General features: G+C 39.1%; 1 protein-coding gene across 1 annotated transcript in view; it reads right to left on the bottom strand.

The window, feature by feature from the left end:
* ARHGAP28 (Rho GTPase activating protein 28) overlaps positions 1-12918 on the bottom strand; it is a 77308-nt gene that overhangs the window by 3999 nt on the left and 60391 nt on the right. The window contains exons 9-14 of the mRNA XM_005153484.3: positions 10070-10232; positions 8519-8601; positions 5859-6056; positions 4689-4832; positions 2655-2809; positions 1956-2020 (exon numbers count right to left, since the gene is read on the bottom strand). Of these exons, the coding sequence (XP_005153541.2) occupies positions 1956-2020; positions 2655-2809; positions 4689-4832; positions 5859-6056; positions 8519-8601; positions 10070-10232 (808 nt within the window). The remainder of the gene's footprint in view (positions 1-1955; positions 2021-2654; positions 2810-4688; positions 4833-5858; positions 6057-8518; positions 8602-10069; positions 10233-12918) is intronic.

The raw sequence follows: 12918 nt of genomic DNA, 5'->3' as shown, positions 1-12918 counted from the left end.
GAATCCACAGCATGAATTGTAGCATATTCTGAGCACATTAGTATATGGGAAAGGATCATAGAATCACAGAACAGTTTGGGTTGTAAAGGATCTTAAGATCATCTAGTTCTAACCCTCCTGCCATGGGCAGGGATGAATGGTGTTAAAATGTCATTGAATACATCTTTGACTTGTACATAGGCAGCCTAGTTCAGTGTGTCCAGCTAATATCTCACCTGGATACAGGCAGGGGCTTTGGTAAATTTGTGAGTGATTTTTCTCACTAAGAGTCATTAATTCAGTTTCACTTCCAGCCAAGATGTCCTGCATTAAACTGAGTTATGGATAACACATTTACTCAAATGGTGGACAAATATTGTGGTTTATTTAGAAGCATTAACAACACTGTCACTGTGCCACAGTATGGGGGGGGGGGGGGGGGGGGGAGAGAGAGTATTTCTCTGGATTTACTGAGTTGGAATTGCAACTCTCTGACTTTGTTTCTACACCATTTTTAAATTCTGAAAAAGTAGCTCTGTAAACTATGTGTTCCCATCCAGCCAGGGTCTTGCAAAGAAATAGTGGGACTACAGCAGTTGCTGTTTTTCTGGTTAAAAGTCCTCCTAAGTATGGCCATTTGAGTATTTTGCAAGGTGGTGACTGGGAATAAGAGTTGGGTGGTTGGGGAGTCCCTGCTGCCTTTGCAGGCAGAGGGGAAGAGGCATTTGGTGCCTCTTAATTACTTTATTACTTAATTGCATAATAAGACAATAAATTCTTGAGTTAAGTTGATTTGTTGGACTTATATTGCATTTACAATGAGTGACAGAGCCATTTAACTGGTGAGGTTACATTGCTGTGACACAAAGGATTATGGTAAAATTTTTATGCAGTTACTTACAAGGTCACTTGGGTCCTACAGATTTTACTCAGATGAAAACAGTATAAATGAATTAATGCATAATCAGTAGCCTAAGGTACCCTGAAAGATCTAGAGCTACAAAAATACTTTTAAATGAAGATGCAAATTAAATGTCTAGATTTTGAAAAGAGTGTAGTAGGAATAGTTGGGATAGTTTCACACAGCTTTTAGGATCTTCTCCGATTTTAGCATTGGTTGGCTATCCTGTTTAGCCAGGCAAAACAATTAATCAAATTTAGCTTTGTATACCTTCAGTAATAAAGACTTTTCTTCTGGACTGCTTCTGAAGCAAGGCTGTGATATTTTGTGATAATTTTATGGAAACTGTTTAGAACTGAATCTAGAAGAATTAAGGCATAATCTAATCAGACAGTTGACAAAAGACTCCAACAGAGTATCCAGAGTTTTAGTATGAATAGAGGGAGAGTCAGGACTGTGCAATATCAAATTAAAATCTGGGGTTTGACCTCTAGGCCAGAAACTTGTGTGGCAAGCCTATGTTGTTATTACAAAAATATCACTGCATGAAACACAGAAGACGACAAAATCTGCAAGGAATTTACAATCTAAATAAAGCACATGGATTAGTATGAGTATATTACACCCATATATGCAGGGGCTGAATTCTCAATTCTGTGTTTTTTTCTTTGGGGGAGGCTAACAAATACAGAAAGGAAGAAATAGGTCTTGGGAAAAGACTTGACAGTGAGGTGGAATGTGCTTGCAAGACTACGACTAAGGGTCTCTTAACCATGGAAGAATTCTCAATTATGAGAGTAAGAGAGGAAAGCGAAAGGTCAGATGAATTTGGCAAGACTGTTAAGTGGTCCTGCTGAGATCAGCCATCAGGTCACTATCGCCTGCAGGGTGCCCCTCCAGTCACACTGGAGTCAGAAGAAATTGTTACATTGATTTTAACAGCTTTTGGGTCAGGCTTCTTTCCCGCAGATGGACTGGAGGGTAGGAGAAACCCAGCTGTGTGAAAATAGCACTGCCTGAGGTCATTAAGGAGGCTACAGACATTCCGAATTGAATTTTCAAAATGGAGACATACCTATATTTCCTCCAATTTCATGTAAACTTTGAATCTGGCCTCTCATGTTCTGTGATGATCCGTGGCTAGGATGGAAAAAAACTTTAGTTTCTTTCTCTTATAACCACTGCTTTATCAGCTGCCATCTATAGTAAGCTAAAAATTGGTATTTTTGCCCCTGTGAACTTATCAAAAGAAAGAACTTTTACCAAATGGAACACTGCAGAATACTGAATCTGCTATAGAGATAGATTATTGTGTTGCAGTGAAATAAACCTTCTATTTCATATTATTTATTTAAAGAACTGAATTACTTGGTAACATTGAAAGACTTTGCAGAAAAGACTGAAATACAATTTACCATTTCTCTTAACTGTTAAGAACCATTATTTTGCAAAATAAATAAATAAATTAACATTTTATAGGCAGATGAAAGACAATCCCTCTGGGTTCTCTATGCAGTGAATCTATAAAATGTATATTTTTAGTAGTGGCATAACAGAGGGCAGATTGATTCTTTATAGGAGTAAATTATTAAGTACAATACGAAGAATAAAGTCAATGGTTACAGTTTCTTTGACCAACATAACCATAAATTAGTAATTTTAGATTAGAAAAAAAGTTCTTGTAGCATAATGAGCATTGGAAAAGGGAACAATCTATTCATTAATGGTTCTGACATTATTGTTCAGGAAAAACAAAATGTTCTGGTTTACCCACCTGTTTTCACAGTGGAATCGAGCCAGGATGTCTTTGGCTTTTGTTTGACTGTTGAGTTGAATTGCCATAGAGACTTTTGAATGCAGTGGAGCATAAACTCTTATCACCCCCTCGGGTATGTCAGACTGCAGGTATGGGGGAAAAGTGACAGCTCCCTAAAACCAATATTCAGTAGAGTAAGTCTAAGACAAATACTGCTTTTGGTCCATTCAGAAACAGTCTGCAATTCTTTTTGAGTTTGCTTGCAAAAATCACTGCCCTGGACTTGATTATTCAATAAACATATTTACAGTCATATAGATGTAAATCTGTAGGTACGGTATAACGAGATACAACACAAAGATCAAACTTTCTGGTAAGTATTCCAGAAATCCATGTAGAATAAAGTAAAGCCCTTAAATTTTAACTGCTTACAGTAATATTGAGTCAAGTTGTTATCTGGCATTTTAAAAATCATTTCTGTTCACATTGGTCAGTGAACCAACTGCCTATTTAAAAATACATAAAGATTATTAGCAATATCTACTCTTCCTTTCAAAGATGAGATTCCCCTGGGACATGAAGATCCAGCTCTCTGTTTCTGCTTCCTATGGTTTGAACTAGATCGAAGTGCATATACAGTAAAATACCAAAGTACCATATGGTTTCTGTTAATTTGAAATTTGACCTTGAGAAGGGTTCAAATGATCATCTATGAAGTCTATGCACTCTTCCATGATTAATGGCAGATAAATCAATTAGCAAGATTTGCATTCCAGTTCTAATCCGGTTAATACCATGCTGAGCAGAGCACAATGGTCTCTCCAGTCTCTGTCCCTGTGTGATTTAGAACGTCTGAGACCTGGGGATTGTGTTAAGTGCTCTCAGAATTCAACTTAGTTATCCAAACAGAGTTTGCCTCCAATTTACCCTTCATATTACAGCTACCTGAGATGGCTACTCTTGTTTTTATTAGATGCAAAGCCAATTACGATCAATGAACTTCTCTTCCCGAAGGTGCAATGACTGCAGTAATTGACTATCCTCAGAAGCTCTCACTGTATTCATTCCAGGTTGAATACAGTTTTGAAACACAGTAATCTACACAATTTTAAACAAACATCTCTCTCTCCGTCTGCAGCACAAATGTGTGTCCTACCCACAAGATATTTCAGTCAGTACTGATGAATAAATTCTCCAAAAGGATGGATTAGCATGGATTCACAATCCATACGTATGATTTCTTTTATTTTTTTCCTCAGACATTCCCTTCTGCATTTTCTCTGTTGTCTGTATTAGGTGTCTTCTTCTCTATTGTTTGTAATCTCTTAAAATCATTCGTTCTCAATTTCTTTTTTCTGTTGTTCCTCAAGACTATTCTTCAATAACTATAGAGACCTTGACCAGTTCCTTGACCACGTGCCAATTTCCATTCTTTTAAACCTCCATGGAAGACTCTAAATACTTTTTCTCTGGGTTATTAAAGGTAGATACCACATGGAAAAACTACATATAAGCTGTTACAGGGAGTGTATATGTTGTGTGTGTGTACACAACCTGCTTTGTTGCCCAAATTGTATGTTACACCTAATATGTAAGTTACTTTAAGGTATATTGAAGTAGCTATACCCCAAGCAAGTTCCTAAGCTACATCCCTAGGCAGTAGAGAAAACCTGGTGGCTTTAAGACCTCCAAAGGAAGATTTTTTGTGTCAGACTTCAATAAGTCTGTACTGCTCTTGAAGTCCTCAAAAGTATCCACCTCTCTGCTCTGACTATTTCAATAACAAAATCTACTTAGGCATTTAAGATTTAGTCCCAGTTTTGATGTCTGTTAGGCAAACTGGAAATTATTCTGCCTTCCCCACATTTTCTCAATCAATTCCCAAAGCTTTATCTTACCAGGATGTTGGGCTGGAAGCTCCTATTTCAAGCTAGCTCCCAAATCAGCTTATTTTGTATGTCAAAATTTCCTCCCCCCCACCTCCAGAAGCTTTTATGAGATAAGAACGGAGGGAGGCTGGTTAAAGCTACACTTGGTAAGTTTTTACCACACCTCTGGTCTTTCAGGTCTCTCTCGTTCCATAGTCTTTCTCCTCAGAAGTTTTCTCACTCCTTTGTCAAACATCAGCTGCCTTTTGCTGTTGTTCATTGCTGCTTCATTCATTTTTCTCACTTGGGAAATCAGGAAGGATGGGACCTACATGGAGGAAACCAGGACTAAGAATATACAGTAATTTTTCTCCCCATAAAACTAGTATTGAGGCTTTAGATAGGCACTAAAATTTCAGCAGTGAAAGCTCTATTCATTCCCAGACAGTACAGGTGATTAGGAAGTCCCTCTAACATTTAACCTAGTTTTTCCTTTGGTGAAACTGTAGATCATCTTTTGTACCATGTGAAACTTTTAGTGATATTTGCAGTTACAGGAACTTTATTACGAGGTAGTCTTTGCAATACCCATCATACCCTCCCTCTGTTTGGAGGAAAGGAGCCAAGACTGTCATCTTCATGCCAACATTCTGAAGTCCAGCAGGCAAGAAACACTTTTAGCCCATATTATTATGGACTGTATTTTAAGCAGTCATTTAATCTTATTCATAGAATCAAAGAATGGTTTGGCTTGGAAGGGACCTTGAAGATCACCTGCTTCCAACCCCCCTGCCATGGGCAGGGACACCTTCCACTAGACCAGGTTGCTCAAAGCCCCATCTAACATGGCCTTGAACAGTTCCAGGGATGGGGTACCAACAACTTCTCTGGGCAACCCGTTCCAGTGTCTCATCACCCACACAGTAAAGAATTTCTTCCTTATATCCAACCTAAATTTCTTTCAGTTTAAAACCACTGTCCCTTGTCCTGTCCCTACATGCACTGTAAAAAGTCCCTCTTCAGCATTCTTGCAGGTCCCCTTAAGGTACTGCTGTAATGTTTAGACATCTCACCTAGCCATCTAGATTAAATCATTCTCCTGTGCATTCTTCTGCATAAAAATAGTGTGGGATAGGTACCTCCATAGGGCAATTTGTGCTAAGATGAATGTCTTAGGTGAAGCAAATCTCTGCCCAGAGGTTCTGACACCCTATCTCATTCTAGATGTAGAAGACTTCAGCCAGTTTTCAAAGAATAGCTAACTTTCTTATAGGAGGATCAGTTTACTCTTATTTATGCAGAGCAAAATACTTCTCTGTATTGGAGCCATAAAGAGGGAACCAGCATTACTTACTGTCCACAGGATGTCCTGGTACCGAATTAAAAGCCGCACAACATGCGCTGTGGTGGCAGCTGCTTGCATTTCTTGTTGGTTTGCCCGTTTCCCTTTATAGATGAAGAGGTTTGGTGCAACAATCATAGAAACATTCCACAAATTCATTTTATTTTTTCCTTCATTAGCAACCACCTTCTTCAGGAACTGAAGAAAGGCCTGGAAAAACAACGCTTGTTATTCTGAGTCTCACAAAACACATCTTAAATGCAACATTTTCAAATGTACAACACGCTTGGCTCAAAAGCTTCTAAATTTGAACTTGGAGCTGAAATTTAGGGGGTTTTGCATTCTAATTTGGTTTACTGATATTTGCTGGCACAAACACCTGTGTCAATCATAGAAGAATAGTGTTATGAAGATATACACTAATAAATTATCTATCACTTAGAGCATAATCCAAAACATATAAGTCAAGTATAGTGTCTGCACTAAGGCTCTGAATCCTGTAGGAGAGGAACAAATATTATGATTGAACAGTTAATTTCTTCATAAATTTCTTCATAAATTTTCCCATTTTGATGTATCTGGCCAAGGCTTTTTATATTACAATCACCAGGGTGATCAGCCTCTCTTCAAATGTACACAAGTCCCATATGTGATAAAATATGAAGAATTTCTGCCAGCAGCCCCCAAACTTTTATTCTGGGATAATGAAAGCAAGAAGGGCTCAGTGGTTGCTCATTGACGTCAATTCTTGACAAAGGAAAATAATTTTCTTTTTGGGTGTTTTATTTAGAATTTCGCTTGAGTTGACTGAATAGGATGGATTGCAGCTGTGGTTAGAGTTGGGGTCTGCCAATGAGTCCTTTTACAGCACTGTCCTGGTTTCAGCTGGGATAGAGTTAATTTTCTTCCTAGTAGCTGGTACAGTGATGCGTTTCAGATTTAGTATAAGCATAATGTTGATAACACACTGATGATATAGGTTGCTGCTGGGCAGTGCTTACCCTAAGTCAAGGACTTTTCGGCTTCTCATGCCCTGCCAGCAAGGAGGCGGGGGGGCATAAGAAACTGGGAGGGGACACAGCCAGGACAGCCAACCCAAACTGGACAAAGGTACAGTCCATAACATATGGTGACATGCTCGGCACATAAACTGCAAGAAAGCTGGGTGGGGGCCTATGCTTGGGAACTGGCTGGGCATCGATCAGCAAGTGGTGAGAAACTGCATTGTGTATCACTTGTATATTCTAATTCTATTATATCATTATTATTATTATTATTGTTCCTTCCTTTTATAGAATCATAAACTCATAGAATCATAGAATAGAATCATAGAATAGAATCATAGAATAGTTAGAGTTGGAAAGGACCTTAAGATCATCTAGTTCCAACCCCCCCTGTCACAGGCAGGGACACTTCACACTAAATCATGTCACACAAGGCTCTGTCCAACTTGGCCTTGAACACTGCCAGGGATGGAGCATTCACAGCCTCCCTGGGCAACCCATCTCAGTGCCTCACCACCCTAACAGGAAAGAATTTCTTCCTTATATCTAATCTAAACCTCCCCTGTTTAAGTTTTAAACCATTACCCCTTCTCCTGTCACTACAGTCCCTAATGAAGAGTCCCTCCTCAGCATCTCTATAGCCCCCTTCAGATACTGGAAGGCTGCTATGAGGTCTCCACGCAGCCTTCTCTTCTCCAGGCTGAACAGCCCCAACTTTCTCAGCCTCTCTCCCATATGAATGGGAGGTGCTCCAGCCCCCTGATCATCCTCGTGGCCCTCCTCTGGACTTGTTCCAACAGTTCCATGTCCTTTATATGCTGAGGGCATCAGAACTGCACACAATACTCCAAGTGGGGTGTCACAAGAGCAGGGTAGAGGGGCAGGATCACCTCCTTTGACCTGCTGGTCACGCTCCTTTTGATGCAGCCCAGGATACGGTTGGCCTTCTGGGCTGTAAACACACACTGAAGCCAGCTCATGTTCATTTTCTCATTGACCAACACCCACAAGTCCTTCTCTGCAGGACTGCTCTGAATCTGCTCTGGCTCTTCTCTGCCCAACCTGTAGCTGTGCCTGGGATTGCTCCAACCCAGGTGTAGGACCTTGCACTTGTCATGGTTAAACTTCATGAGGTTGGCATCAGCCCACCTCACAAGTGTGTCAAGGTCCCTCTGGATGGCATTCCTTCCCTCCAGCGCATCAACAGAACCACACAGCTTGGTGTCATCTGCAAACTTGCTGAGGGCGCACTCAATCCCACTGCCCATGTCACTGACAAAGACGTTAAACAACACCAGTCCCAAGACCGGTCCCAAGACCGATCCCTGAGGGACACCACTTGTTACTGGTCTCCACCTGGACATTGAGTGGTTGTCCACAACTCTTTGCATGTGCCCATCCAGTTCTTTATCCACCAAGTGGTCCACCTATCAAATTGATGTCTCTCCAATTTATAGACAAGGATGTCATAAGGGACAGTGTCTTATTAGCTGATTTTATCCCAACCCATGATTTTTACTTTTTCTCCTCTTTTAAAAAAAATGACAAAACTCACAGATGAATCATTTCACAATGCAGTGTCTGATCTCTGACTGTTAGAAAAAGAAAAGTGTCATTTAAAAGTCTAAAGCACCACAGATGGCAGGTGGTAGCAAATTAAGAACTTACCTTGGCTGTGTCTCTGTTGGCTTCAGGAAGCAGCATGATCAACAGATGCAAAGCTTGTAGCTGTAACTTGATCTTGGAGATTTCTAAGAATATGAATAATTAATATTTTTTAAATCCCTGCTGCAATAGTTTCTAAAAACTGTGTTGGTCAGCAGTTCTAGAAATGCAGCAAACACTGCCTGGTTGAGACCAGCATGTTTAGGTCCATTTTCCAAATATAAAATCAGTTCAATGAGTGGGTTTTCCCTCATCATTTTGGGTCTTTATCATGAGGGGTGACAAGGTTTTCTATTGGCAAGGAGCCAGTAGTTTTTGGTACTAGACAGTTTCTCTTTGATATAATGGTCAGAATATGCCACAAATGTGGAACAAGTATTTTCCCCCTTTCAAACTGAAATGGAAACTTGTTTTCAGAAAATTCTCCGACTAATGTTATTGAGTAATTTTATGAAAGCTTGTCCCATTGGAGTGGAGATTGGTCGCTTACAGCTTAAAAGGTGTTTGTTGCAAATCTAGCACTCTATATAAATATAGAGCTTTGTGAGTTACAAATGCCATCATGTTTTCACAATTAGCATGTACTGTTTTGCAATGCTCACTAGAAGAGCTAGGTTGGAGAAGATGGGAATAAAAACTCTGTCATTTTCTTCCACTCAGAATGACTAAGAGTTTTGGAGACAAAAACAGTGTGAGATGTGGACAACATGTCTGTGGTAGGGAGTAAAGCAGACACCTCCTGTTTAGTCTTCTCCTCCAAACTGCTAAGTGATTGTGACTGCATGCAGTCTGGGGCTCACAAGGAACACACTCAGGTATGTGAAAGTTACAGAACATGTTACCTCCTGAATGCTTTAAACTCCCTCATAGAGACACTGAAAATTTGGCTGCAACCAGGTCCTTAGTTTTCTGTACTGTTTTGCATAATAAATTTACCATAGTTTAGATAGTTTTGCTCTGTCCTAGCTCAAGTGAACTTACAATGAAGTCAATAGGTATGGCAAGGTACTACTGCATTCTTCCTGGAGAGGAAATGAACAAAATGTACTGAGAATGAGAGGCTGTATGTACACTGAAAACAAAATCCAACTGCCTGACTTTTTCTGTGATCACACATATCTTTGTACAAATATTCTGACCTCAGCACAAACCTTCAGGGAAAGAAAACAGATCAAACAGAATATCAGCTAAAGGGCAGTGACTTGACTTTACCTTACAGAAATTTTCATTTGTGAAATCTATAATTCGTGAGAATCAGGGTCTAAACGTGAAAGTCATTGCTCTGCTATTGTTTGCTCACAGGTTTCCAGTCTTTCATTAAACTGTTATTGTGACATTCACACGAGTCTATGCTATTAGCTAAATGCAGAGACTATTTTCCATTTTAAAGGGAAAACTTGCAGAAAATTTAAATGTTTAGGCAATGTACTCTCTACTGCAGAGAGAGAAAAAAATACATGTTTTTTTTCTCCCTACTTCAGAAAGAGAAAAAGGTGTAATGTCTACTATTGCATTTTATCTAGATGAGTCCATACTAACTCCATTTCCACATACTTTCGACTAGTGTGATGAAAGCAGGCAGATATTCTACTGTGAAAAGTGGGCTTGGGAGTTCTCTTATAAACATTTTCAGCAGTCCTGCTGCATCATTATTTCGTACTTGGTCCCAGTCAAAAGTGTCTTCATAAAATTTTGCCTCAAGTTCTTGATGGAGATTCTGAAATATAAAAGGAACATCTGACCTTTAATCATTGCTTCTGACCTGGCAGTTTGAGATCACTTCAGAAATCCCATTACAAACAACAGGCAGGTTTACATTGCAATTTAATTAAAGTAGCCCTAAAACACTGCATGGAGTTCAGAGCAGGTTAACAAATCACGTTCCTGGGGATACTTTGCAACCCAGGCTAAATTTAGTTTGCTATAGCTAAGTTTCCACTGGCAACCCATTTAAACAAATTTAAAGCAAGACAATTTTGTGCAATATCTTAGATGGAGTAACAGAATATTCAATTAAACAGGATTTTTAGCATAAATGTTCTTTTATCTCCAGGTGTCTTGACCCCTAAATCACAAAGGAGTGACATTTTTTCTTCAGTGCCAGTGAGTTTGCTAGATAGTCTGCTGGCATCTGAGTCCATGAGTCCTGAACAAATGGCTTTAACTCCAGGTCTTCCTGTCTCTAGAAGGATGTTTTCTTTCAAGTTAGCTATAATTAGATTTGATCACTTCACAGAAAAATAAAAGTATCAAACCATTACTGTCAGAAAACTTCCACTTAATACATGCACACACACCAAAACCACAAGAGAGTAAGAGAACTAAGACAACAGATTACACCATTTTGGTGCCCATTTCAACCTCTTGTTCTCCAGTGTTAGCACCTTGATCTGTAACAGAGGTCTACTTAGTACTGGAGGGTAGCTAATCAGTGGTTCATACACAAGTGTGAACTGGAAAAAGTACTCAGTGAGGTTCCTAATAGGAACAGAAATTAGCTTCAAACTCAGATCACTGCTTGGAAATGCAAGCTCCTCAAAAATTCATTGGGTTAATAAGTTTGAAAGATGAAATTGTATTATAAGGACATCCATAAATAATGCAGCTTTCATAGTTATTACTGGCCAAACACTGCCTTACCCATAGGAAGTTTGTTGCTGCTTCTTGTGAGACCATTTATGACAAAATATAACTGTAGGTAATATTCAGGTTTCAGATCATGTTTTTTGTCAAATGTACCTTAATATTATGCAAGAAAATTTAGTCCTTTCAGACAGAAAAGCTTCTAAAAATGAATTCCATTTGCCATGTCTCACATGAATGGAAGGAAATTACATATCAAATATGGTCACACATAATTAAGTGGAATGGTTGGCACAAAAGGAAACAGTCTTTCAGGATCTGGTATATAATGTTACAATCTCATTCTTACTATCACATTTTACTGGTTGTAATCTGGCTATCTCAGTTTCCTCTATATTTGCAGCCTTTTCAGATAATCCGTACAAACACCTGGATTAAATTCTCTCTTAGTAACTGACTGGAAAATGTGGAATAGAAATCCTCCCCTCATCAAAAGCACAAGAGGACAGAAAAACTACTCCACATTTTTCTACTGAGAACTAGGGAAAAGCTATAGGAACAGAAAGCAAGATATTTGAAACATAAGCATTTTATATAATATATATATCCACAGGGGCAAGCATATAAGTACATTTGATACTCTCCTCTTTTAAAAAATGCTTTTTTAATTTTTTTTTTTAAACGTGACTTATCCTACATTAGACTGTCACATATTTTTGGTTCACTAGAGCTGTTGTTACAAACTAGATTACCGAGGAAAACTTGTATTTATTTCTTCTATTCTTTGTTTTATAGAAGAGTAACCTTTAATCACTTCCATATGACTTTTCGTTCTCCAAACAAGACTGAAATGAAACTGGAATGCTCTCAAATCCTAATGTCATAATAATGTATGAAGGCTTTGAAGAATGAAATCTGGATCTGCTTTGAAAAGACCTTCTCTCTTGCTTGTTGGCTTGTTGGACAGACTTAAGTGAAGCCAAAACTCAAATAATTTAAAGCTTTCATATGGGCAGTTTAACTTACCACCCAATATACATATAAAGTCATATCTCACAGCAGCTCCTTGTGTATAGGCTGTGAATAAGAAGTGAACAAGACAGTGCAGTATATGCAAGGAATATGAAAGTAATTTAATTAGAGCACAGCCCTGCTGTGTAATCTTCCCAGAGAGGTTGGGAAAAAAGAGTTGAGATTGTGTGAAATAATGCTTTAAGCATTTGTAGGAAAAAATGAGGAAGCTGAAAAGCATAGGCCAAATTAGGAGCTCCCTTTGGCAAGATGTAGCACTTAGCAAGGTGCTGGGTGCTTTCCTCAATCCAGAGAGTCAAAGGGAGCTGTAAGCTACTGCCTATCCTTGGTGTGTTTCATGTAATGCTGCTTTTTCTTGTTCAGTCATTTTGAGGATCCCCAGCCTATCAACGTTTAGCAATCCCCAACATTTGTACGGCTGCCACAATGCAGAGACTTCCTGCCTCAGAAAACAAGACTAGCCTTCCTGAGGGAGAGAAAGCGGGAGCTGGATGCACTGTAAGAAGCTTGTTTTCCTAATTTGCCTCTGCCAAAGGCTTCCGGCTCCTGGAATCAAGTTAGTCTGCAGGAACAATGGCAATCATTACTGCACCACAATGTCAAGTTATTGGTTACCAGCTTTCCTGTGTTCGTAGCCTGCAAATAGCTTGTGAAAATGCAGTACTTGAGGCTGCCAAACAGTGAACCAGGCCAAGTTTCTCTCACTTGGAACATGAAATTGTAAGATCACAGAAGATAAATGAGAAATAAAACGGCATAAAGGTTAAACTGACATAGAATAAGATCTT

Source organism: Melopsittacus undulatus, chromosome 1 (genome assembly GCF_012275295.1).
Source record: "Melopsittacus undulatus isolate bMelUnd1 chromosome 1, bMelUnd1.mat.Z, whole genome shotgun sequence".
Classification (NCBI taxonomy): Eukaryota; Metazoa; Chordata; class Aves; order Psittaciformes; family Psittaculidae; genus Melopsittacus; species Melopsittacus undulatus.
The sequence above is the reverse complement of the archived record's forward strand: the minus strand, read 5'-3'. Positions and strand labels throughout refer to the sequence as shown.